The sequence below is a fragment of the Pocillopora verrucosa genome, chromosome 5, assembly GCF_036669915.1.
Source record: "Pocillopora verrucosa isolate sample1 chromosome 5, ASM3666991v2, whole genome shotgun sequence".
In the NCBI taxonomy this organism is placed as follows: domain Eukaryota; kingdom Metazoa; phylum Cnidaria; class Anthozoa; order Scleractinia; family Pocilloporidae; genus Pocillopora; species Pocillopora verrucosa.
In genome coordinates this window covers 209,068-233,732 of record NC_089316.1, presented here as the reverse complement: position 1 = coordinate 233,732, position 24,665 = coordinate 209,068, and the positions used below count along the sequence as shown (strand labels likewise).

Sequence of the window (24,665 nt, the reverse complement as noted above, 5' to 3'; positions counted from 1 at the left end):
ACTGGCCAGGAACTCACGCACAGATGACCTCAACACTGCACGTCCATCACCGTGTCTGATCAGTACAATTTATTTAGAAAAAGAATTCCACTATAAAAAGCATGTTCAGTATATTTTATCGAAGTAAATAGCTTATAGAAAAAAACAAGAGGTTTGACAAATGTATTCAGAGTTGCAAATATTGCCCCCTCTGTGTAATGCAGCAGAGGATAATAGAAGATGGCAACTGACTAAAAGATTTTACAAATAAATGTAAATCATTTAGTTTAAAATCAAAACTAAACCTTAAAGATGTGGAGAAGGCTAAAAATTGCTTAAACAGTACCTTGAATAGGGAGTCCTCCCTGAGCCTTTTAACTGAAGTTCCCACCTCTCCCCTATCCTGTTTAAATATTTAAAAAAGGATCAAGTCTTTTCACATCCAAATATAAGCTTAACTCCTGGATTTCCAATACTGTTATTACAGTTCTAGAAACACTAATAGGAGTTTCCTTCACAGCTGTGCTTTGGTTAATATTTATTGGGGTGCTTTGGTTAATATTTATTGGGGTGCTTTGGTTAATATTTATTGGGGTGCTTTGGTTAATATTTATTCGGGTTGAATATCAATTGGGACATCATCCTGTTTTCTCCGGTTGCCGATACTATTCTGTACATGTAACAAATTTCAATAAAGTAAAGGTATCTCGTAAAATGCTTGCATCACAGTAAAAAAGAATGGTACAAGACATGCAATTAGTAACTTGTATGTTTTCCATTACCTATTCGTGTATTCCCCCAAAATTACAGCACAACCATCTCCTAGCTAACCTGCCCAATCGCCAAACTTAAAAAAGAATCAATTCAGCCCATAGAAGCACCAGTAAAATAATAAATTTCAAGTTTATTAGATTGTGCTCGAGTCCTTTCATTAACAGCTTGTTTAATTAATTTACAAGAATATGATCCCAAATAAAAAAAGTGAGAATGATGGAACTTTACCTGATGTCCACCGTATCTATGTGATAGCATAATTGAGTTTGGTATCATTTCATTTCCCGCAGCAAAGTCTATGAATGCTGGTGATTCAAAGGCAGAATCATTCAAATCAAGAATGTCCGTCAATACTTCTTGAGAAATAGCCACCAAATAAGGTTTATATTTCAGAGGAACTGGATGACCTTTTGAAAAAAATTACTCCATGTACTTGTCTTATATAGTTTCTCGTTTCCTCGTCCACGTCAAATTCTTTCAATAGAATACTTCTTTCCATAAACTCCAGTTTTCAAATTCTAGTAGTTCTGTCTTTCGACAAACAGAAACCATTTGTACCAACAGCAAAAACATATTTGTCTCACAAACAGAGTGATCCTTCAGGGAGATGCAGTGAATTTTCCAAAGATCCTCATTCACTACGCTTAAAACCGAGCCGTGAAATAAAAAGAAAATAAAGATTGGAAGGGGACAACGAAAGAGACCTAAGTTCTCCGCCATATTAGATGCCTTGGTATCCAAGCCTCGTTTTCTGAGAAAGTCACCGTGGATGGACTTCAGAAAGAGAAAGGAGGAACAGCAAGAAGAAAAAGAAAACTCCTTCAGCCCGTCATCCCTTCTCCTTTTCTTTCCAAAGGAACAGTTTGAAGACTCAGAAATGGGTGCATAATGACGCAAACTGTTTGTCAACGTGAAGTTTTAGTAGAAATAGAGCCGATAGAAAAAACGGAAATGGGGGTTTGACAAGTTGCTAAGGTTGAAGACGTTGCAGATAGTTTGGTTTCATTTGGATTCACGAGGATGTTAACAGTTAATCAGATTTTACAACGTTCTCCGTTACCAACTGTTTCGTGACCTTAGTTACTCTTTATTCTAAGCCTTACACAAAGCAGCAGCTAACAAATTTAAACATAAGCATGCGTAGCATGCAAAAGTTATTTTTTGGCTGGGCGGGTTGAGATGGGGCACTTTTTGTTCGTAATGTTTTCATTTTTAAAACAGAAAAAGAGCATAACTTTCCAACGGACGAAAATATCGCACTACTTCAGCTAAAGAGAAAGAAAAAAAACTAATTTATCTGAACTCGCACAGGTATTTTGTGGTCTATTGTCTCTATTGTCTAAATACTTCTAAGCAAAGATAAAATCCACCGGTGCCACACTTGCTGTTGTTCCCCTCGCAGCCGTTGTTTGGTCTCGTCACAAAACGCCATGTATCCCCTGATGGAAAGAAAGCGCGTTGCAGGAGGGGATTACAAGAGGGGCCCGAGCCCCCCCCTCATTTTGGAGAAAAAAAAACCGCAGAAGGAAGAAAAGCCGGCAGGGCAAGCGACAAATTAAAAAACCAGGCCCCCCTTTAGCTCAAGGTCTGGATCCGCCACTGCATATCCTAATGCCGCAATCTGACTGGTGCGAGATACATACCCAAATGCGGCGATCTGATTGGTACGAGCAACATACCACTCTACATGCTAACATAAAGTTACTTAAAAAAAAAAAAGAAAAAAAAAACGAATTCTAACGAAAAATGAGATGTTGATGTGGTTGGTATTCGCATTGTTTTGTTGTCATAAAACTAAAGACCGTCGACACTGAGGTGCTGATATGGTAAACAGTTCCACAAAAGGAGGTAATCTAATGTTAACAAGTGAGTTGGAAACGTAAATTGGCCACCGTAAAGAGTAAAAAAGCTGACGTTTTGAGCGTTAGCCCTTCGTCAGTGCGAAAGGCTAACGCTCGAAGCGTCAGCTTTTACACTCTCCCACCGACGCAGCACCACAGTTTCTTTAGAAACTTAACCCTTTAGTTCCACAAAAGGATACATTCTTGTTTGTAAACGGAAAAATAGCGACTTGACTACTACAGTGTTTCTAAAAGTCCTACTCATAGAAATCACTGACGGATTGTAACGTTCGATTATGTTCAGCTGCTTCAGTCCACAGCTGACTCGACTGAACGACACAAGCTGTGCTCTGAACACATCCGCATTTCATCACATTTATGACAGAGTTTGACGTTATGATCGTTAGTATCATAGGAGTCCTTCACCGAGTGTTATTAGCGCTTCAATCCAGTTTAACAGTTTTTTTTTAATAATATATACAGACAGGAATTATAAAAAAAAAGAATCGAAGAAGGTAAAGTAGTACAAAATTTACCCACCCACTGCTTTTATTCAAAGCAGGACATTGGTTCACCCTGATATCTATCACAACTTCTTTTGCTGAATATTTTTTTTTAAGAGACGGATTCTTCAGTAGAATAAAACAGTTATGATTTGCTTAACACACAGTATCACAAGCACGCAATTTTACATCCATCGAATTTACTAGTACAACATATTTCCCTAGAATATCAATTAAGATAAAGCGTTTCCATATTATTCGTCATATGAAAATACATTTTTGTTAACAATATACCTAACGAGACACCTGTAGGTAGGGTTCTCCGTATATAATAGATAAACTAATTCATCAAAACTATTTATGTCGTTAGTCATTAATCATTTATAGGTCCAGATACAGCAAAGTCGGCCATATGACAGCTAATATGTTAATATCGAAAACTTCGTGCTGTTGAAAGCCTGTTAGGCTAACATGGACGCACGAAACCGCAAAATGGCTTTGACAATTTTTGTTTCTAGCCTGGTTTTGTTAGCATCCGCAGATAAAAGAAATTTCACATGTGGTAAGTTATACAGCTACTCAGTCTATAAGAACATTCAAGATGTAAACAAAACCAAACCCTAAAAAAAACCGTATAAAGTAAATTGTGTAAAAGTGTAGTAGATGTAAATTGTGTTGATTAAGGAACTGTCCTAGTTCGCTCAATATCATCACAACCATTAACGCCATCTTTCTACGCCGTAACTACATCAAATGGAGGAATCATCTTAAACAAGATATTTTCTAAGTGATCTTTATCGTTTTGGGGGAAATTGAATTAATTCACTCTTCACCATTTTGTTTGTCAAGCGTGTCAAAGTAAATTCTTTTTTCAACCCTAAATTAAAATAATACAGAGAATAGGAGAGAGTTTGGAAAAAGTTCAGCCGAGCAAAAGACCACTTAATCAGAAAAGAAACAACTAAGATATTGCAGTAAATTTAAAGGTAAATCGCTCTACCCTTAATGAAAGTACAGGCAGAGGAAGCTAGTTTCCTGAAGTTCCGTAGCCGTGCAAATCCTGCATGTTCTTTGCCGGTTTTGTAACTTGAATTTTGTAAAATAGGTTTTCACCGTATTTTTCTTTTCTCCTTGTGGCCAAATAGGATTTATAAGTAATGGAAATGCAGAAGAATCTGAGGCATTGAAGTTTGTTGTGTCCCAAAGTAACACAAAAAACAACATCTCAATAACATTAAAGGTTTTAAATACATCAACTTCTGTAGGTCTATTTGACCAAGGTAAGAAATCTAGACAAAGGGTATATCATTCTTTCTACGAGTTCTGGATAATAACCTCCATGTAAATACCATGCACTCTAACATGAGGCATCAATCATGATTCCACTAAAACAACAGAATGGTCCTACAACCTTATTATAAATTCAAAACTCTATATTAGTTCTACCCAAACTAGTATAGGACAGTTTTTCATAACAGGTACAAAGAAGGATAATAGCTAAGCCTGATGGTTTCGTCATCATTAGCGAGAATTAAATAAAAGGATAAAGAACTGGCATGGGTACAAGACAACTCAAATATTTGATTACCGTTAACAAAATTAATTTAAATGGATGACAGATAGCTGGCATGGATACAATTTAGTTTAACTGGTTAATTATCATTCTTTGCAGCTCTTTCGGTGCTTCGCCAACAAAACATCACCATACTCGCTGAGGGAAGCCATTCAAAAGTCTCCGCATGCGCAATCTCTTTGGTAATGGATGTTTCTGTCATTCGCCTCCATGGAAGCAACGGACAGTTTGACCAGTGTGAGAATGTAGTGGATATGTCAGCGGGATACAGATATTTCGCGCATGCAACATTTGATGCATTGAGCATACTGAAATGGCGAAAAATTCTATTGATCTTTGATGGTAATTTGAAACAAACTAGCATAAGGTTATGACAGAGAACTTATCAACCGAAGTAAAAAATCTATATACCTGTAGTGTTGGACCCGAAACCCCACAATTCATCCCATGAAGTGCATCGCTCATGTTATCTTACCCATTACGTCTTATTGTTATGCAACCCTCCTATCCTGAAGTTTTCTTGCCAGGAATCTTCAGGCTGTTTATTCCTACTTTCCAAGAATTTTTTCAGTGAGCTGTTAAGCTTATGTTATAAAACTTAGCTTTGATGCGTTTCGTTTTGTCTGTTGACACAGAGAGTCGCTTCTTTGAGGCTGGATATTTCTACCTCAACTATAAGAAGTCAACACTCACCATGGATTTAATTCAGGTGCCTGAGACAAAATACGCCGAAGACAGAGAAAGAAAAATATGGCAAATAATGGAACAGATACAAAGCTACCAACCAGAAAGTATTCTTCTCTACACAGGGAAGGAAAACACTGATATGTTTTTGCAACAGGTGAGGGAAGTATTCAAATATCAAAACTCATTAATTTGACTGATTAAGTGCCAGTGGATGCGACGATCACTGACACAACATTACCGGTAGTTATAACAATCGTTTTCTTTTATTTTTTTTTCTACGAGGAAACATTTCTCATTTTCACACTTGACGACGATCTCACAGTACGAGAGTTTGGTTATTGTGCAGGATCTACTGTCACGGTTGGATCTTCTTTTTTAGAGTATTCTTGCGAACTCTCTGGGCCTTCAGCAGTCTCATCCATAAAATTTGAGAAGACGATACGTTATCAGAATCTCTACTCTCCACCATTACCAGAAAACAAAAGATTACCTCTTGCAGAAGTACATTAAGTACTTTTGGGGAAAAAAATCTTGCAATCAGCAAAAGTTCAAAGGAGTCATACGCAGTTACGGTTTTTTATTTCATTTGTGTCAGGTTCCTCGTCAAAGGCATTTTCCGTATCAGTGGATCCTCCAAGAACAGGTACCAAATAACTTGAGTATGCAGCACTTGAAAGCATGAAGCTCTTCATTAATTATAAGTGAAATGTTATTGAAAACTCTGATCATGAATTTGACTCGTTCGTTTGCACAGGTATCCCAACACCAGAGAAGTCTTCCTGACAATGTAGTCTTGGCATTTAAGCTTCCATACGAAAGCAGCTTTGTTAATAAACTCTTTGGATCAGCAGAACAAGAAAAACTCAAATACATCAACAAGGTAAAATTGTTGCAAACTTAGGAGTCATGACATTGTTAGATAAATAAATCTTCTCTTCGCAGTAATGATTATCAGATTTTCTTACAAATTAAATGGTGGTCTAGTTCACGTGCAGTTATTTGGGTGACCAACCATGGTCTTCAAGTTTTATTTATACATCATTTTTAGCTTTACAGATCTAGACTACAGTAAAACGTAACCTTTTCCTTGTCAAGGGACTTTGACTAACATATTGAGTAACTAGTTAAGTTTGGTGAACAGTAAAACATTCAAGAAGCTGTCTACCGATCGCTCTTTTCTTGTTGATAATATTTGTTGCAAGATCACAGTCAAGCATCATATGATGTTCATTAAAAATAACAAGACAATTAAATCAATGTCAACTAAAGAAATAATAGGCGAGCTAAACTGAGTATCTCATATACCTATGCAATATGACAATAGGCCAGCGCCATACGAGTTTTTTAGCTAGCCAGCTTACAAGTCTTACAACGATAAAACAATTATTCACTCTTTTCACTTCTGTTCCGTCATCATGGGGTTTCTGTAACTAAATTCCTTCAAATCTTTCCTCAGGATTATGTTGCTGTGGCACACGATGCAATAAACGTTATTACCGAAGCTTTAAATGAGAAGCCTTGTTTGTCACTGAATGGAAATGATAGACTCTTACCTGATACAGAGATGTTTGACTGCATGAGAAAGGTGATAAGTCTGGTCTGAATTATTAATTTCTGTTCATGAAACACAATCGCTTGTCTCTTTTAGTCTATCAATTTTCAAAATTGTCGAAATTATCTTCAGTTTGAAATTTCCGAGTTCAATTTTTTAGAAGTGTATTCTTTATTAGTGGATCTTCCGAGTAAGCCACTGTTTAGCGCGTTTAAGTGCAAATTTTTGTTCCAACTGTTTACCACGTGTGGGGGGTATCCTAATGTGCGTTGTTCCTCTAGTACATCACCTGATGGGAATTCTAGGAGAGATCGTAAAAGGGTTGTATCAGCATTCTCAGATTACTCTGCCATTTGCACCGACTCCATACAGGTCTTTCGATATCACGGATTACTAGTGGAGTTTATGTGATTTCTAAATAGGAGTTACCTGATCTTTGTATGGGAAGTTTGTTTGTCTTTTCTAAGGTTACATTCAACGGTATGACTGGGTTTGTGCAGTTTGATAACAGGGGAAGGCGAACAGACGTCTCCCTGGAAATCTTAAATCTTCGAAATGATTCTTTCGAAAAGGTAAGATGAAGTTGATCAGATTGAAAAGTATGGGTTTTATCTTATTAGGTTACCACAGATGCAGTGACTTAGTTTAAATACTTAAAGGAAATACATCAAAATGATAAACCTTCGGTCTGTCAACTTCCATCTCCAGTCCCCTCCTTATTTCAAAGTTTCACATAAGTTACTATAATTAACACTTTCCAGGTCAGCTCTTCGTATGTTTTTTTTTCTTTTTCACTGTAGATTGGTTGTTGGAATTCAACGGAACGAGCAGTTCTTTTTGAAGATCCATTACCAAACACTTTACCCGGATCGTCAAGTAATGGAGAAGTAAAAGGCAGACATTTTAGGATTGTATATGTTGAGGTATTTGTATTAAGTTTTCTTCGTTGTTTTCGTTGTAGCTTTCCTTGTGTATTTAGTCTAGTTTTTATTGTAATAGCTTTCGTTCGCTGTTTTATTTGCAGTTTTAACCGTACCGTGTCGTTTCGTTCCGCGTTAAAAATTGCGCTAGAATTAGTTAGTATTAGTCGCCAGTGGCAGTTACAGTGATTATATTCAAGAAAGTTTGTATCTAAGTAACCAACTGTAATAGGCCCTTATTTTTAAGCCTTGAGGCAACTTTCAAAAATTTAGTGCTAGTTACGTCATAGCAAACTGTAATCAAATATAATGAATTCGATCTCTCGGTATATTCTATCCCTCTCTAATGGCATTCGTTTAACACTCTTTTTCCTTCGTGAAAAACAAAATAGGATCCACCATTTATAATGCCAAAGAAGAATGAAGATGGGACGATTTCACTTCAAGGATACTCTATTGATCTTCTCAAGGAGCTGTCTCGATCACTCGGGTTTACATATGAAATGTATCCTTCGCCAGATGGATTTTATGGAACAGTGACGGAAAATGGAACTTGGAACGGCATGATAAGACAGATTTTAGACGGGGTAATTAGCTGAAAAGTTGACTCTCTTCTCCAAAAAGCACCAGATGTAATACTAACCTTTTACAGTAGATAAAATCATCGTAACTCAGATGACAACCACCGTAATTAGTAAAAGGTTAAAAAGAAATCGCCTATGAAGAAATAAACTCTAACTGACAATGATGCCCGTAAAAGATAAACAGCCACCAGATCAGACCTTTTTTAAGGTAGGCGGAATGCAGCGCAAAGTACCGCAAGTGACACGCGAGGCAACAAGTACGAAAAAAAACTAAATACCATAAAAATCAGAGGTAACAGCATGACAGTGTACAGCTAAAATCCCTGACTTAGATCTAAAAAGTTAAACTGACGACAAAAACGTTCACTTTTGCCTTCTTTAAGAATGCGAACATGGCGGCTGGATCGATTGCCATCACTGAAACCAGAGAAAAGGTGGTGGATTTCACTGTTCCGTTCATGTATTATACTGACGATCTACTGGTGAAGAAGACATCAACAGAGACAACTGATTTACTGCAGTTCATGCATCCATTTGAAAATGGCGTCTGGATCGCTACTCTGGGAGTAGTGGCACTCATCTCTATTGCTGTCTTCGTACTGAATTACTTCAGTCCTTATGGATACAAAGATGAAAATGGTAGAGGAACATCAGAGGAGTTTAATTTCTTCAACAGTGTGTGGTTTTCTTTGGCCTGCATGCTGCAGCAAGGAGGAGATAACACACCGAGGAATTTATCAGGTAATGTTAGTAAAGATATCCCCACTGCAATGATTACCACTCATAAGGTGAACTACAGATATAACACATGTGCTATCTGTGCTATGCTATTTTGTTCTTCCATTGGTTTTGCGTGCGAAGGAGAAGCCAACACAACGCGGTATTCTCATCACTTTATCGTGCATTTTCGCGCATTTTGTGATCTAGAATGAAGACTATGGTAGGCTAAAATGTATTTTGTCAGGAGTTTATTTAAAACCAATGACTAATCTGGAACTTTCAAATGCGCTCGCTCACGATGCAAAACTTGTTCTTTCATTCATAACGTAGAGAAAATATCGGGACCCAAGAGATCTATTAAGATCACTGATCACTTTACGTGTACCTCCGCCAATGTTATTTACTGCATAACTTGCACTTATTGCAATAAGTTATACATCGGCGAAACAGGAAGACGACTAGGTGACCGATTCTGAGAACACCTTCGCGACGTGGAAAGAAATGACAAGGACGCATCCAAACCAGTCGCTGGACACTTTAATCTCCCTAATCATTCTAAACAGCATATGGCAGTCTGCGGCCTTTCCTTACATCTAAGCAGTTCGTAAAAGCCGCAAAACACTAGAACAAAAATTTATCTTCCAAATCGGCACCCTTAATCCCCACAGAATCAACGAGCGCTTTTCATTCAACTAATTTATTTCTGTTTTCTCGTCACCATATTCACACCAATGGCGTAGCTCCACTTTCTGCATGTAAACCCACAACCTACAATAGATTCCTCCAATCGCTCTGACGAAGGGCTAACGCTCGAAACGTCAGCTTTTTTACCCTTTACGATGGCTAATTTACGTTTTCAACTTAGTTGTTAACACTAAATTACCTAAATGTATTTTGGCTCGCTCTCTTGAACGCTCGCTTTATTGTTCAGACTGCTACTTTCTCAAAGCTAGACAATAAAATAATATAGAAATGGCTTCTCAAAATCGCTCATAGTTCAAGTTCTTTTAACCAGTTAGCGCGTTCAGTACCAAAGGTATTGCTCATTGGTCGTAACTTGTTCACAGATCACCATCCATTATTTCGGGCTGATAAAAATATTAAGAATTCGGCTAAGCCAAGAATATAGAAAAGGAATTTGATTGTTGTGTATCAATAAAAAGGCAGTTTCATATATATTTGATAACAGCGTTTACTGGTATTTTCATCTCTTTGTCACGCTCTGTGGCGCATTTTGCGGGCTAAAATGGAGATTTGTGAAGACTAATATGCAATTCCACCCGATCGCATGCTCGCGTGATTGTTCAGACCATGTTGCTGTTATTTTTTTCCATTAATTATTTTATCAAAGCCTTGCATAGTGATAAAATAGTTATACAGTTATAGAGTAATACAGCCTAGAGGCTCCGGCTAAAATGACTATGATTCGAACCCAAATCATATTTATGCATGAGAACATGAACCCCATTGTTTTATTAACTGCGAGTTTGTCCCTATTTCACTTCAGGTCGAATTCTGGCCGGTTGCTACTGGTTCTGTATAGTTATCTGGGTCTCAACATACACAGCCAACCTTGCTGCCTTCCTTACTGTGAAAAATGCAGTTCAGCCGATCAACAGTCTGAACGATATTTTAAAAACCTCTTACAAAGTGGCAGTTGTCTCTTCCACCAGTGTTCATTCAGCATTTAAGAAAACTCAGTACGAGCCGCATAGGAAGATTTGGAATAGAATCCAAGCGGAAAAAACATTAGTTAAAAACGGACAAGAAGGAGTCCAGTGGGTTCGAGAGAAGGATAATTTTGCATTTATTCATGACGGACCAGTCCTTGATTACCTCGCCATGCAGCGGCCATGCGGCCTCAGAGTAGGTAAGTGAAATAACTTGAAAGGGCGTGGTCAAAATACCAAAAGCTGTGAGACTCTCTTGTAGGATTGAATTAGTTAGAATTATCATTGGACTTTCACAGCGAGAGAAAGGGTTAAGTGGCCACGTATACGACATGACAATTTTTCAGATCCGTTAATCAGCGTCAAAATCAGTCTCACAGTTTTCTTAAATTGTGCCTATTTGTGATTTTCAGTTCCTGGTCTGACCTCGGCCAAAGGTTTCGCCTTGACTTTTAGAGCGTATGACCCTCACACTGATTTATTTACGCTGACTATTCTGCACCTCCATGAGAATCAGTTTCTGGACTCACTGAGACGAAAATGGTGGGATAATAAAAATGCTTGCTCTCAGGAACAAGACACAAGTGAGTCAATAAGGTTTTTAACCATTTCAGTGCTTAGACAAGGGCACTGAACGAGATGTGCATTACATACCATATATTGTTCTTTTTCGCATCCCACCACTACCTAAGACCATTACAGGGATTTACATCCTCCTATTTACTTTCGTATGATGACAAATAAAAAACTGGTCTACACTTATTTTCCGAGCATGTGGAATATTTCGTAAGGTCTTACTTGATGTTTGTTTGTTTGTTTTCGTGATCTTTTGTATTTCTCTTACATGAAGATTGTTAAAATTCGTATTTACAGCTTTGTCTCGTAAGCGAATCAGTCTGAAGAGCATGCTGGGAGTTTATATTGTGTTGAGTGCTGGACTAGCAGTTGCCTTGGTGACGCTTGCTGCTGAGATCTACTGGAAAAGAACAGCTAAACACGTACTAACCATCAAAGTTCAAACAGGGAACAGAAGGTTGGTTCGATTGTTTTATCAAGGCTTTACACTTTAAAACCTTTTACAAAGCATGAAAGCTAACCTTAAAGGGACTATAAAGGTTGATGATAAATAATTTGAGTAAGTTAACCTCTTCCATGTACCAACGTGCATTAAACCGAGTGGGTAGTTTAGTGTTAACAACTGAGTTGAAAAAAGTAAATTGGCCGCCGTAAAGGGTAAAAAAGCTGACGTTTCCAGCGTTAGCCCTTCATCAGAGCGATTTAACAACTCAGTTATTAACACTAAATTACCTGCTTTACTCTCCCACCGACGCAGCGCCACAGTTTCTTTAGAAACTTACCCCCTTTATGCATTAAACCGAGTTGAACATCAGTACCCTGGGCAATAATTCAACGTAGTGACCAGTTTAGAGAGACAATTGTGAAAAATTAGATGAATGGTAATTAGTTAATGTAATTATACCGACAGTAAGTAGTCATCACATCTGGCATTGACGCTGATTCAAGCCAGAAATACAATAACACTGTATTACTCTCATTAAACATCCTACCAGCACGTTTGGGGCTAAATAAACAACAATAAATAATACAAAGAATTTATCTTGTTTACAGGCCAGCGAATTCTGCGTTTAGGACAAACTGCACCAGTAGGACTTCAGCAGACTGACTAACATGGAATTAACCTAAATTCTGTAGAGCGAACAACCCAAAAAGAAGGAAATATAAAGATCACCTTGTTTGGAAGTCTGGACTAATAACCCTAAGCTCTGTGGTGCTGAGCACTGTTCCTATGCTAAGTAAAAAAGCTAATAGATGACATCAAAACAATAAGAGGAACAAACTTGCACAACTTGCTTCATATTAAGTGATCTGATAAAGCACAAGAACTTCTAATTAATAAATTTCCACCATTTATGACTCAGTTGAGGGTACAAGGATAAGTATTGATCATGTATTTATGAACGATAGCCTCTATTTGACGCGAAAACATGTTCATTTTTCTTCCACAGATTGTTCAAAAATATAATTTTCCGGACGATCGAGGAAGACAGTCAGTTTTTTATGATATGTTTGAACTCTTAGAGTATCATCGCAGGATTTTAAGTAAAATAACTTGAAATAACACAAATGTTGAGCTCCTATGTTTTATTACTTTGTTACACGTCTTTGTGTCCACGCTATCAACTTGCAGCGATACTTAGGAGCCATACAGTTATCTTTTGATTTAAGTCAGCAGATAATCAATTTAGGAGTGGAAGATCTGCATGTTGCAAGAAGTTTCAAATTTTTAAACTGATAGTCTACCCTTTTTCGAGGCAGACATTTTCTCTTTGACCACTGAGGTTGGAAGCAACATTTTTAACAAAAATGTTACATTGATTCACAATTGAACAGATGGGAAATAATAAATTGCGACATTGCTTGCAACGAGAAGTACATTAAGTCGCAGTTCATTCTTTCATCGAAAGTTTAAGCAAAATGACATGCACAGTTCATGAACACACCCCATCCCTATAAAACTCGATGCCACCCTGAGACATATTGTGCCTACAGGACCTACAAGGAAATACTCTGGTTATCAAAAGGTTTTCTTATATACAAAAAAAAGCATAAGACAGAGCAGTCTCTTACAAGTTCATTTTCACACCGTTAAGGATTGCCTGTACCTTAACAAACAAATATGTTGATGCAAGCTAATGTTGGTTTGAAAGAAAAAATGACCCAACTGATCAAATTTGATGTTGATTACCACAAATCAAAACCTTACTGAAGTAGCAAAAGTTGTCAAAGGTGACATCATCAATGCGTTAGTTCCTTACGAGGTCATGAGCTAGAATCAATCAAAATACATGTGCAATTCAGCTTACAATGTAGAGTATTTTCCAGTATGTTTATTCACTCTTGCTGTACTTTTGCTGCTTGTTCAGTATGTTTTATTTGGGGATTTACATCTGAGACAGGAAGTGAGGTCTTCCGTTGTCATCAGGTCTGATTGTCAGAATGTCACATCCAGTTTCAGTCACTAGTAGGGTCTGCTCAAATTGAGCTGACCTCTTGCCATCCTGCAAGGAAAACATGTTGAAGTCGTCACCTGTGTTAAGATGACATAAATGTGCAGTGACAAGCTACTTTTTAAAGTCTGTCAAGAGGATTCAAATAGTTACAATCACTGGGCTCATATATAAAAGAGAGCCATTATCAAGGCACATGTTTCTGTCATTTTCCAAGGCCTGAGGTTCTTCAGAAGGCAAAACCATCTCATTCACACTCAATTGCTTAGGGTTAGAATACATTGCACAAAAACTGTTTCACACCTGTGTAACAGCAGTCCAGTTGTCAGGCCAGATCTCATCTCGCCAAGTTCCTATAATTTTGTCAAAATTAACCAATCAAACCATAGAATTGAATTAATTGGAAGCCACTGTATCACACTAGGTGGGCTACATTAATCACACCTTTGAGTGGAGTTCATATAAATAATTCACACTACAGTGTTTGTTTGAAAATTTTTCTCCCTAGTTGCATAAGTTTATTGCTAAAATACACAAACAAACCAAGGGAATTGCAAAGGAACAGACAAATAAACAAATTTTCAAAGGAAAAAAAAAAAAGACAAACCAACACAAACATCAACCATAGAAAACTAAGGGATGTAACTGTAAACCAATACTTTAGATATCAAGACTCGTGACTTATAACAATAATTACCCAAAAGTGTTTAAATAAGCTAACAATGATATAACAAGTACCTTGTGAGATCATCGGTTCAATGGTAAATGTGTGTCCTGGCTTCATTACACCAAAAGCTTTGTTTTCTATAAAATAATGCCATCGTGAATAGAACGCTCTGCACATGATTTGGTTTTAGAGGAAAAATACTGTAATTTCCGGCCGTTTACCCGCGGGTATCTGTTGATTTTGCATTAAACGCGGGCCACTGCGGGTAATAGGGAGGTGCAGGTTATGTGACAATTTTAAAATCTACTGGTAGTTGAAATGTATTAAGAGTGCCACAGAGCGGTACGAAAACATGATGCCGACTCGAGTTTATTTCACGCATAATTAGTTGCGTGACCAACAAATTGTTATCGGCACGCGTGAAAACAAAATCTTGATGGTGACAAAAATAATCCAAAGATATCCGGCGCATCAATAACAAATTTCCATTTAACACTAGTTTGAACTAAAGAGAATTTTCCCGTTTTAAGGGACTTGTTAGGCTCGATAGAACCGGAGATATCTATTTATTTCAGAAATCGCCGACAGTACTTTATAATTCAAGTTTGAACACTCACCCAGCTTTCTTTCAAATCAACATGGCGCTGTACGATCGCTCGCACAAAATGTGGCCACAAATTCGCATTCTGTCAAGTATGAAACGCTGATATTTGGGCATGGGCCGTTAGTGTTTTTACTGTATAATTTTATCAATAAAGTACATGCTAATATTGACACAGAATTGTGCACGCGCCTGAATTTCTTTGACCTTTAAACTCGACAAAGAAGCTTTCAAGTTTTCGAAAGTTAGATCAGACAACTTTTAAAAGACTGAAATAGTATCACCTTAAAGTCACGTTTTCGCCACCGAAAACATAACGTGCGGGTTATCCACCGTGCGGGTAATTTTTTTCGCCGTGTGCAATAACCGGCCGGTGCGGGTAATCGGCCGTGCGGGTAAACGGCAAGAAATTACGGTAAGTCATATGAAAACACCTGTGGGCAGAAGCGTAACCATGAAGATTAATGTGTTTGCGAACTGCTTTGAATTTTAGGAAGCAAGAAAAGAACCACCGCAAAGACAAAGACAACTGCGTTGCATACTTACTTGCATAATGAGGGACACTTGGTGCAGTATGAAACAGCCTGGGATGTAGACGATTTGACACATTAGTACATTACTAATATATCATGGTTGGGTTCTCACAAAGTTGTTATCATAGCAATGCATCAGCACAATCTACATATACTTACTCGTGAATCCCATGGCCACAAAAACTCTTCACAACAGCATAGCCATGAGCTTGGGCATGCTTCTGAATGATGTTACCAATCTCTCTGTATTTCACACCAGGCTTCACTAAGATACAGAAAAGGATTTTAATCAACACTGTAATGCTAACATGACTGTTGCCATCTGTTTCATTGTTGGCGCTAAAGTGCTTCCATTTGTCTGCATTTCTGAGCTTCAAGCACACAATATCTTTCTCAATGTACAGAGTCAAATTTCATCAATTGCAACAGACGTCATTACTGACCAGTCTTTTGGTCACAAGGATGACTGGCAAAACTAATGAAAGCAAGTGGAAAAAAAGACATAATGATGTGGGTTTCCATACACTTGACAACAATTTAAGTGTTAGGTGGCTATCTATTTCCTCTCGTTACAAATACATCTCTGAAAGGATTTATATAGAGACAAAGAGGGGAATGCCCACTGTTTTTCCCTGATTACTGGGATACCTGTGGTAGCCCAGTCATAAAATGCCTTTGCTTTTTTGTCGTCTTTTTTTTTTTCCCTCCGCCACAAAATGGAAAAATTACCCAGGGGTCATTGGGCCCTCAACACCATGACAACTAACTGTGATCCAATGAGGTGTTCACATGCCGATCACGCGTGTTATCTTGATGATGATTGACGTTGTCATGCACAGACAGGGCCGGGTCACATGACGAATCACGAGATTTTGCTTATAAAACTCTTTAGTCAATTTTGTATTTCAACGTTTTTGGATTGCGATCTCCTGGAGCATTATGGCGCAAACGCACAAAATACTTACAGACGCATATACAAGTCGTATTAATTGCGGCTAATCCACACTGAAAGATGTTATTGAGCGGTAATTTTGGAACGGATTGAGTCGCGAACGCTTGAAAGCCATGAAAGCCTTGAATGCCGAGTATGCTAAGTATGCCAATGTATTAGTTGAAAATGTTCACTTGTTGTAAAAAGCAAAATCTGAAACCAAACTGCATACACTCTATGCAATCTATTGAACAACACTGCTACCGTGAGACTGAAGAACATAACTATAATGGATGCAAACTGCTTGTGAAGAAAGACGACATGTTGAATCACAGGCGGCCTAAGCTCACGTCTCGAGAAAGCCAACGATGAATTCATGAACGCGTCACGCGTTGTGTGACTCGGTGTTGAGTTACGGGAGGAACCGTTGAAAATTTGAACACGTTATAAGGAATAGTATGGGGAACGAAATATGGTCGATTTACAACGATAAATATTTCGAAATATGAATATTTTACACGTAAAATCAATAAAACTTACTCATGCCCTGTGTATCCGTCGTAGTTTCTGGCGATTTCTGCCGTTTTAAGCTTGCTTTACCATCACTGTTATCCATGTCAAAAGACGAAGTCAAGGCTGCACACTCTGATTTCGACCGTGGTCCACGCGGAGGTGGTTTGCGCCCCGAAAATCCTCCCGATCGGCATTTTTCTCAGCCAAACTTTACGATCTAAGATCACTGCACCCTGGGACATGTCTCAATACCAAAACTTCACGCGCATTTCACTGGAAACGAGCGTTTTCTACCTGAATTTCCAGGTTCGCTTCTTTCTGGTTATGCTTTGAACACGCAGACTGGACACGGCCGCGAAAGAGACTTTGGTAGGAGGTCAATTTTCTCTCCACCGTGTGTGGTACGGTCGATTAATGTACAATACTTACCCCATCCCCACAGAGACACCTCGCCTTAACCTATATTTCCTAATCAACCAATCAGACAGGGAGTCGAAACTAAAACAGATAAACAACGGACAAAATTTGAATATTCTGCGTGGTTTGCTGTGAGCATCTAAGCTTCGATTATTTCCGCTAAAATGCTATCGAAGAGCAAAAGATATGCGGTGAAATTGACGGCTAAGCGAATCAGAAGAGAGTTAAGAGTGGCAAAGTTTCAAGATGAGAGGTGAAATATTTCTCCACCTGAAATTGACTGTAATTAAAGCGAACGTTGTGTCTGAAGTGTTACATACCGCAATGTAAATACCATTGTCCATATGATGTCCTAACGTCGATTGCATCTACCCTTCCATGCATGGCCTATCAAACTACAATGTTTTACCAGTTGATGTCACTAAACTTATGGAAAAATGGAAAAACCCTCAAGATTCGACCGAATTACCCATGATCTACTCCCCTAATTTACGTTGGAGTAAATGTCTATTTAGCCACCGGAAATCCATTGTAAAGGAGAATAAAATTTCGATTAGCTCTGCCTATTGTGACCACGCAGATTGTCAAATGAAGTTCATTGTGATAGTGTTCATAATTTTCCTTCCGGTGAAAACTCGTTCTTTGTAATATTCAGTAGAGTAGTTTGGTGGTTAAGGCGAGGTGTCTCTGTGGGGATGGGCTAAGTATCGTACACTAATCGACCGTACCACACGCGGTAGAGAGAAAATTGACCTCGTACCCAAGTCTCTTTCGCGGCCGTGTCCAGTCTCCGTGTTCAAAGCATAACCAGAAAGAAGCGAACCTGGAAATTCAGGTAGAAAACGCTCGTTTCCAGTGAAATGCGCGTGAAGTTTTGGTATTGCGACATGTCCCAGAGTGCAGTGATCTTAGATCGTAAAGTGTGGCTGAGAAAAATGTCGATCGGGAGGATTTTCGGGGCGCAAACCACCTCCGCGTGGACCACGGTCGAAATCAGAGTGTGCAGCCTTGACTTCGTCTTTTGACATGGATAACAGTGATGGTAAAGCAAGCTTAAAACGGCAGAAATCGCCAGAAACTACGACGGATACACAGGGCATGAGTAAGTTTTATTGATTTTACATGTAAAATATTCATATTTCGAAATATTTATCGTTGTAAATCGACCATATTTCGTTCCCCATACTATTCCTTATAACGTGTTCAAATTTTCAACGGTTCCTCCCGTAACTTAACACCGAGTCACACAACGCGTGACGCGTTCATGAATTAATCGTTGGCTTTTTCTCGAGACGTGAGCTTGGGCCGCCTGTGGTTGAATTCACTTGATGGTAAGGAACGTAGCTACGATAACAGTACGAATGGTATTAATTTCACGATCAGAAAGGTGAATCTTATGTTTGTTTTCATTGTAGTTGTATGGATATTCTTTTTTAATAAATACGTGATCCAAAACCCTGTGTGTTTTGTGTATAATGTTATTATGTTAAATATTGTTTACGCAATTGTCTTGTCACAGGCGGCCCAAGCTCACGTCTCGAGAAAAAGCCAACGATTAATTCATGAACGCGTCTCGCATTGTGTGACTCGGTGTTAAGTTACGAGAGGAACTGCACGTTATAAGGAATAGTATAAGGAACGAATTATGGTTGATTTACAACGATACATATTTCGAAATATGAACATTTTTCTCGTAAAATCAATAAAACTTACTCATACCCTTTGTATCCGTTGTATTTTCTGGCAATTTCTACCGTTTTAAGCTTGCTTTACCATCACTGTTATTCACGTCATCTACTTTTATGACGTTGGTAAAATCTGTACAGACATCACACCAACCAACTCGCGCGCAAAGTAAGAAGACTATATTGAAGGCTTGAAATAATATTGCAATCGATTTTCATCAAGAAATGGGCCAGGAATATTCCACAATAGTGCAAATAATCGTGAAGGCGGTCGCAGAAAGCGATTGCGTGACGCTCGGTAAGCTGTAAGATGACATGTTATTATATACCAGACGTAAAAACTCTTCAGATTCTTAGTCTGCATTTTGTACCCAGTCTGCAGTCTATATTTTGTATCCGGTTTGCAGTCTGCTGTCTGCATTTTGTACTAACAGGTATCTGTGGCACCAATACAGTTTATTTTTGGTTACATTTATTCGCAAAACACACCTAATCTACCACAAAATACCTGTGTGTGAGGTAATTCGACATTTTCGTTCTTTCCCACATTAATATTCTTCTCTCCTTTTGTAAGAATGTAGACATCACTCACAATGTTTCAAGTAATCCACCCACCCTACAAAAAAGTAACTCTTGCATGCATAGCATGCCTATGTTTTGAAATAGGTGTATGCCCTTGGCCAGACTTGAGTGCACTATTTCAGTATACTAGTCCGACACCCGTAGTATCACTACACTTGATTCCAAGAATCCAGTACCATCCAGGTATCCCAGTTACCCTGCTCACAGGGTCTAGTTGTTTATTTTTTTAATGAAATATCTTTTGAGTTGTTCATTATAAAATGTTGTTAGTATGGAGTGAAGTTCCAATCTCACATTACAAGTTTGACCTGAACAGTTATCATAACCATATGGGACTTTATGACAGAAAATGCACTCAACATTGGAACTTTTACATAATGAATTAGCCTTATTTAATACTAAGGATATCTATCACATTACCTGATGCTATAGCCTGACTTAAACACTCATGTGTAACCTTCACTAACTGTTTGCTGTCCTCTGACACTTCACCAACAAAGAATGTCTCATTCAGATCTCCGTGGAAACCATTGTAATAAATGGTGATGTCGACTACAAAACAAAAATTGAGTAGATTTCAAAATCATAGTTAGCATGAAGCAAGCACTTCCAAGTGTCATTCATCACACTTAAAGTTTGGAAAGAAAAGGGTCTTAACTTTAACTTCCAAGCACAAAAAAGTATTTGTGACATTGAGTTTGCTCCATAAAACAGTTTTCATAACTGTACTAATGTATCTGTCCATGGTACATGTTAAGTGTTTATCCATTCATGAATAACAGCACTCCAATAGTTATCATAAAGTGTACCATCTAGCCTTGTTTACTATTGTTCACCATTAATAACTGGTAAAGTACAGACATTAAAAAAGAAAATTCAGTGGCAACTTACTGTTTAAGAGATCCCCATCCTCCAATGGGCGCGTGTCAGGAATACCATGACAGATCACTTCATTTACAGACCTGTTCCAAGAAGAGTATTCAATTGAAAGCTGGGGATTTGAACTTATCTTAAATTAAGCAAATTGGCACTAATGAAATATTTGTGTCAATGCTACACAGCTTGCATGGCCTTGAGAGCAAGAAAGCAAAAACATAAACTTTGAGGTTATTGGTAATATTATTAGAATCTCTGAATCAACCTGGTAACACTAGCAACCAAGATAGGGTATGGGCAATTTTTAAATATCTAGTAGACATATTAGTGTGTTGTGAGATATTATTATGAAGAAGTAGACAAAACCAACTTACGTGCAACAAGACTTTGGAAATCCATGATAATTGAGAGGAGAAGGATAACAATTCCTCTCAAGACAGGCCTAAAGGATAAGAAGAGCAACGTTTACTCAATTATTCACAAATTTAAGTTAATACAGCAGAATTTGTGAGAAACATTAATGTACGCACTTTCAGACATGCTGGCACAATGCTAATGGTTTGCTTCAAAAGAACTTATAATCAAGACAAACTGTGTATTTATTTATATTCTGTACCTCGTGTACTATCCTGTCCAATTCATCTGTTGTGATACCAACTTTAATATGCCTTGCTGCTGTATCCAACACTTCCCTTGCCAACTGCAGAAGTAAAATACAATACTTTCAGTTGTGGAATTTCTTAACACAAGTTTATAATAACTTTCAAATAATTTACCCCACAGCTTGTTACACGTGAGAGTAATTACACAAAGTCATGTCATTTCTCAATTTCCCTTAAGTATGCTAAGTTTCTACATGTTAAAAAAAAAAAAAAAAAAAAGAAAAAGCAAAAAAAGAACCAACCAACCCTCCCAAAGACAAAGTATATAACAACCTCATACTACATGTACAAAACCTACACCAACAGGTAAAGAATAAATCTTACCCTGCATGCCACCTGCATCTTCTCAATTTCCTCCTCATTCAGAACTCTTATCTGCATGCTTTGCTTGGATTTTATCTCTGACAGAGGAACACCTGGTGGAAACATCAAGTACATAGCTAGTCATGCATCTTTGCTTGATTGGTTAACTCAAAAAGTAGTTCTCTGATGTCACTTTAGGGGCAACCAAACTACAGTCCAACCTGTACTAACAGCAAGGTATTAAGCAGTCACCCTGTATTACATAGTCAGTTGTTAAAGTCCTGAATTTGTTTCTTGTTAATCACTGTAATTTTTAGCTTTAGCAAGCTGTCACCTCTATTAAGCAGTTGCAGTCACCCTTTACTCCTAGTCTCAACCACCAGTTTTCAATTGTCCCCCCCCCTGTACTGAACAGAAACTGAAAGCAGAACCAATCAAATAATACTAAGAATAATCTTTCAAGTAATTTTTTATCCATGTTTCTCTACCTTAAATCAAAGTACCAGTAAGTACTATTTTCGAATGAGATTCTGCACATGAAGTGGTTAATTATGGCATGAAGTGGCATTGTTTATCATTTTTTATAATACCCCCAATATGTGATACCTGTGTTAAGTAGTCACCCTGCCATTCTCTATGGGTGACCATTGACTACAGGTCCCACTCTGCAGTTATTTACATGAATCATGAATCTCTTGTTTGTATGTTATTTAACTCTTCAAATATCACACAGAAGAGCTTGAATTGGCCAGTAAGAGTATTTTTTTATTCATACTGTATGATAATCACAAGGGAAACAATTGGAAAGTTGTAACTTAGCAAAGAGATCTTTCTGATTCCCCATTGTTCAAACTTCTCTTCTAAGAAGTACAGTTTTGAGCATTGAGTCAAATAAATACTATTTTTGCATTCATTCAAAATCAAACAAACTATAAATCCAGTGACTGCACCTCATTTAGTAGAAGTTCAGTATTTTAAATCTTTGATAAAAAAATCAATTTGATTACAAACCATTCTCTGCATAGTCAGGTTTCTGGATGTGATCAGGGACCTCTCGCCTTGGAGACTGAAAATAAATGTTAATTCATAATATAAATTACACAAATGTAATATATTACTAAAGGCTTTTACTATAAATAGTTCACCTTTTCCTTGTATTTGTACAGTTATAAATTAAAACAGATGGCTTTAAAATTAGGTAAGAACAAAAAAGTGGAAGAAGTGAACACTGAGACACCACAAAGACAAAATGACATATACTTAACATTGAACAGACATAAGAAAAGGTTTATCAAAAACTTGCTGAGAGGCACTACCTTTTTTGAACAGTTGCTCCAATTTACTATTTAATTTTCAAGTTGTTATGACTATTTTTTTCCTTTTTTCCATTTTTTTGGGAGGCAGTAAACAGCTCCTGCTAAACTTTTTCTTGGGTGTCTTCACTAATGCTTCTTCCAGAGGAGGAAATATTACAAGTGACATAACAAAACTTTGTCTTGTTAGTAAAGCAAAACAAGTAATTTTTTAATTACATGAGCCCAAACAAAATGACTAATTAGAGTCTGAAGTATTTCCTCCTTTATATAATTCAAATATCTGGTTTGTTTAAAGATTAAACTCATACACAATACTATACCTGAGGCCAGGGCTTCAGTTTTCCTGTGAATCTATATCCAGGCCATGGATTATAGGTCACTGGTTTATTATTGTCATCTACCAAACAGTTTCATAGAACAATCAAGTCAATGAAAGTTATGTGAAAGGTGACAGGCAGACTTGCTGACAATAAAATTAAACATGTGAAATATTGTGCAAATGATAAACCCTTTAGATTTTTAACATGAGTTGTATTAAGAAAAATATCAATATATGAAAAATGTTTAAAAGATCAATATCTATAACAAATGAAGATAATTGAACACGATAACCACTTCTGATCAGTTATTGAACTGTTGTCAATATGGGTCCTGTTTATGAATTGATGTGGAACCCAGGCTTTGTTTGAGTATAATGTGGTACACCTGTACCTGCAGCTTTAGCTGACTTGTGTACTTTTCTGTGTTCACTCCAGTTCTGCTTGAAGCAATCCTGCAACAAAATGAAGTTCCAAAAGTAAATACAACAATCATATTCACAGGTGTTTGATTTATACTCATCCCTGAAAGGTATCACTTTATAACCAGTATCTCCTTCAATGATCACAGAGACCAGTACAACTATAAGAAGAGTGATTGTTTCGTATTAAAGAATTCGCCTGCCTTTAGTAAGGCAGACAATCACAATCAGGTTCTGATGATAATAAGAGGTATTTTCCTTTAAATCCAAATATCCTCAAAATAATGAATCCGATCACATTAATTCTTCCCTAGAGTGACACAAAGTATTATGAAAAGTAGATCAACGATTCCATACCACGAGCAGCAATGGTGAAGATTTTGCAGAACATATTTTTTAAGTTGAGCTTAATTATTAGAACAAGTGCAGAAAATTACTTGTCATAGAGTTTCATTACTAAAAGCACTTTGTATTGACAGAAAAAGTGAAAAAAGACTTGTGGAGTGGAAGCAGTGGCGGATGATTAACGACGATTAACGTCGACCATCTCCAAAGAGACTAAAGATTATTCTCAAACAATTTCGAGTCAACTCACAATGCATAGATACGAATCAGTACAAGTCGTATTTAAGCCCTTTCCATTATACATAATGTGGCTGCCACACAAACCCGCCTAAAATGGGCAATTCTTAACCATTACCTGAGCACAGAAGAAACTGCCTTGAATTCCAAGCTTAATACATGTAGGACACTGTAATTTAGCTGGTTGTTGACAGCCAGGACTTTCGCAAGTGCGTATCGCGACAGCCGCCATGATGAACAAAATGATCTAACTTCCAGTCTCATTATTACGAAGCAAGTGAGAGAGAGCTGGGGCCACTACTCTTTTAATAGGGAAGTGCACAGGCACACTAGTGCACAACCCACCGGCACAAGTTTTGAAATAATCTTCTGCAAGGTGCTAGCGAGGAAAAAAAAATACCCACACGCACTTAATTTTGTCTTCGC

The 24,665-nt window shown here is 37.6% G+C and overlaps 2 protein-coding genes and 1 pseudogene across 2 annotated transcripts; 1 reads left to right on the top strand and 2 right to left on the bottom strand.

The window, feature by feature from the left end:
* Window positions 1-707: 707 nt before the first annotated feature.
* LOC136281267 (protein adenylyltransferase SelO-like) lies at window positions 708-1,503 on the bottom strand (annotated as a pseudogene).
* A 2,034-nt stretch (window positions 1,504-3,537) lies between these two features.
* On the top strand, window positions 3,538-12,811 carry LOC131790915 (glutamate receptor 3-like). Its single transcript, XM_066167611.1, has 15 exons — window positions 3,538-3,659; window positions 4,243-4,377; window positions 4,770-5,012; window positions 5,306-5,511; window positions 5,953-6,000; window positions 6,112-6,237; window positions 6,814-6,942; window positions 7,377-7,481; window positions 7,710-7,832; window positions 8,222-8,416; window positions 8,797-9,154; window positions 10,641-11,003; window positions 11,217-11,387; window positions 11,677-11,836; window positions 12,433-12,811. Exons 1-15 carry the CDS (start codon window positions 3,569-3,571, stop codon window positions 12,485-12,487), a joined length of 2,508 nt encoding a protein of 835 aa, XP_066023708.1. The 5' UTR covers window positions 3,538-3,568; the 3' UTR covers window positions 12,488-12,811.
* Window positions 12,812-12,949: 138 nt separating this feature from the next.
* Window positions 12,950-24,497, bottom strand: LOC131790917 (methionine aminopeptidase 1). Its single transcript, XM_059108199.2, has 14 exons — window positions 24,358-24,497; window positions 23,630-23,690; window positions 23,239-23,315; window positions 22,614-22,668; window positions 21,624-21,715; window positions 21,254-21,337; window positions 21,012-21,079; window positions 20,653-20,723; window positions 20,182-20,313; window positions 15,793-15,898; window positions 15,647-15,684; window positions 14,571-14,636; window positions 14,136-14,185; window positions 12,950-13,883 (listed from the first exon to the last, which is right to left on the bottom strand). Exons 1-14 carry the CDS (start codon window positions 24,469-24,471, stop codon window positions 13,767-13,769), a joined length of 1,131 nt encoding a protein of 376 aa, XP_058964182.1. The 5' UTR covers window positions 24,472-24,497; the 3' UTR covers window positions 12,950-13,766.
* Window positions 24,498-24,665: the final 168 nt, after the last annotated feature.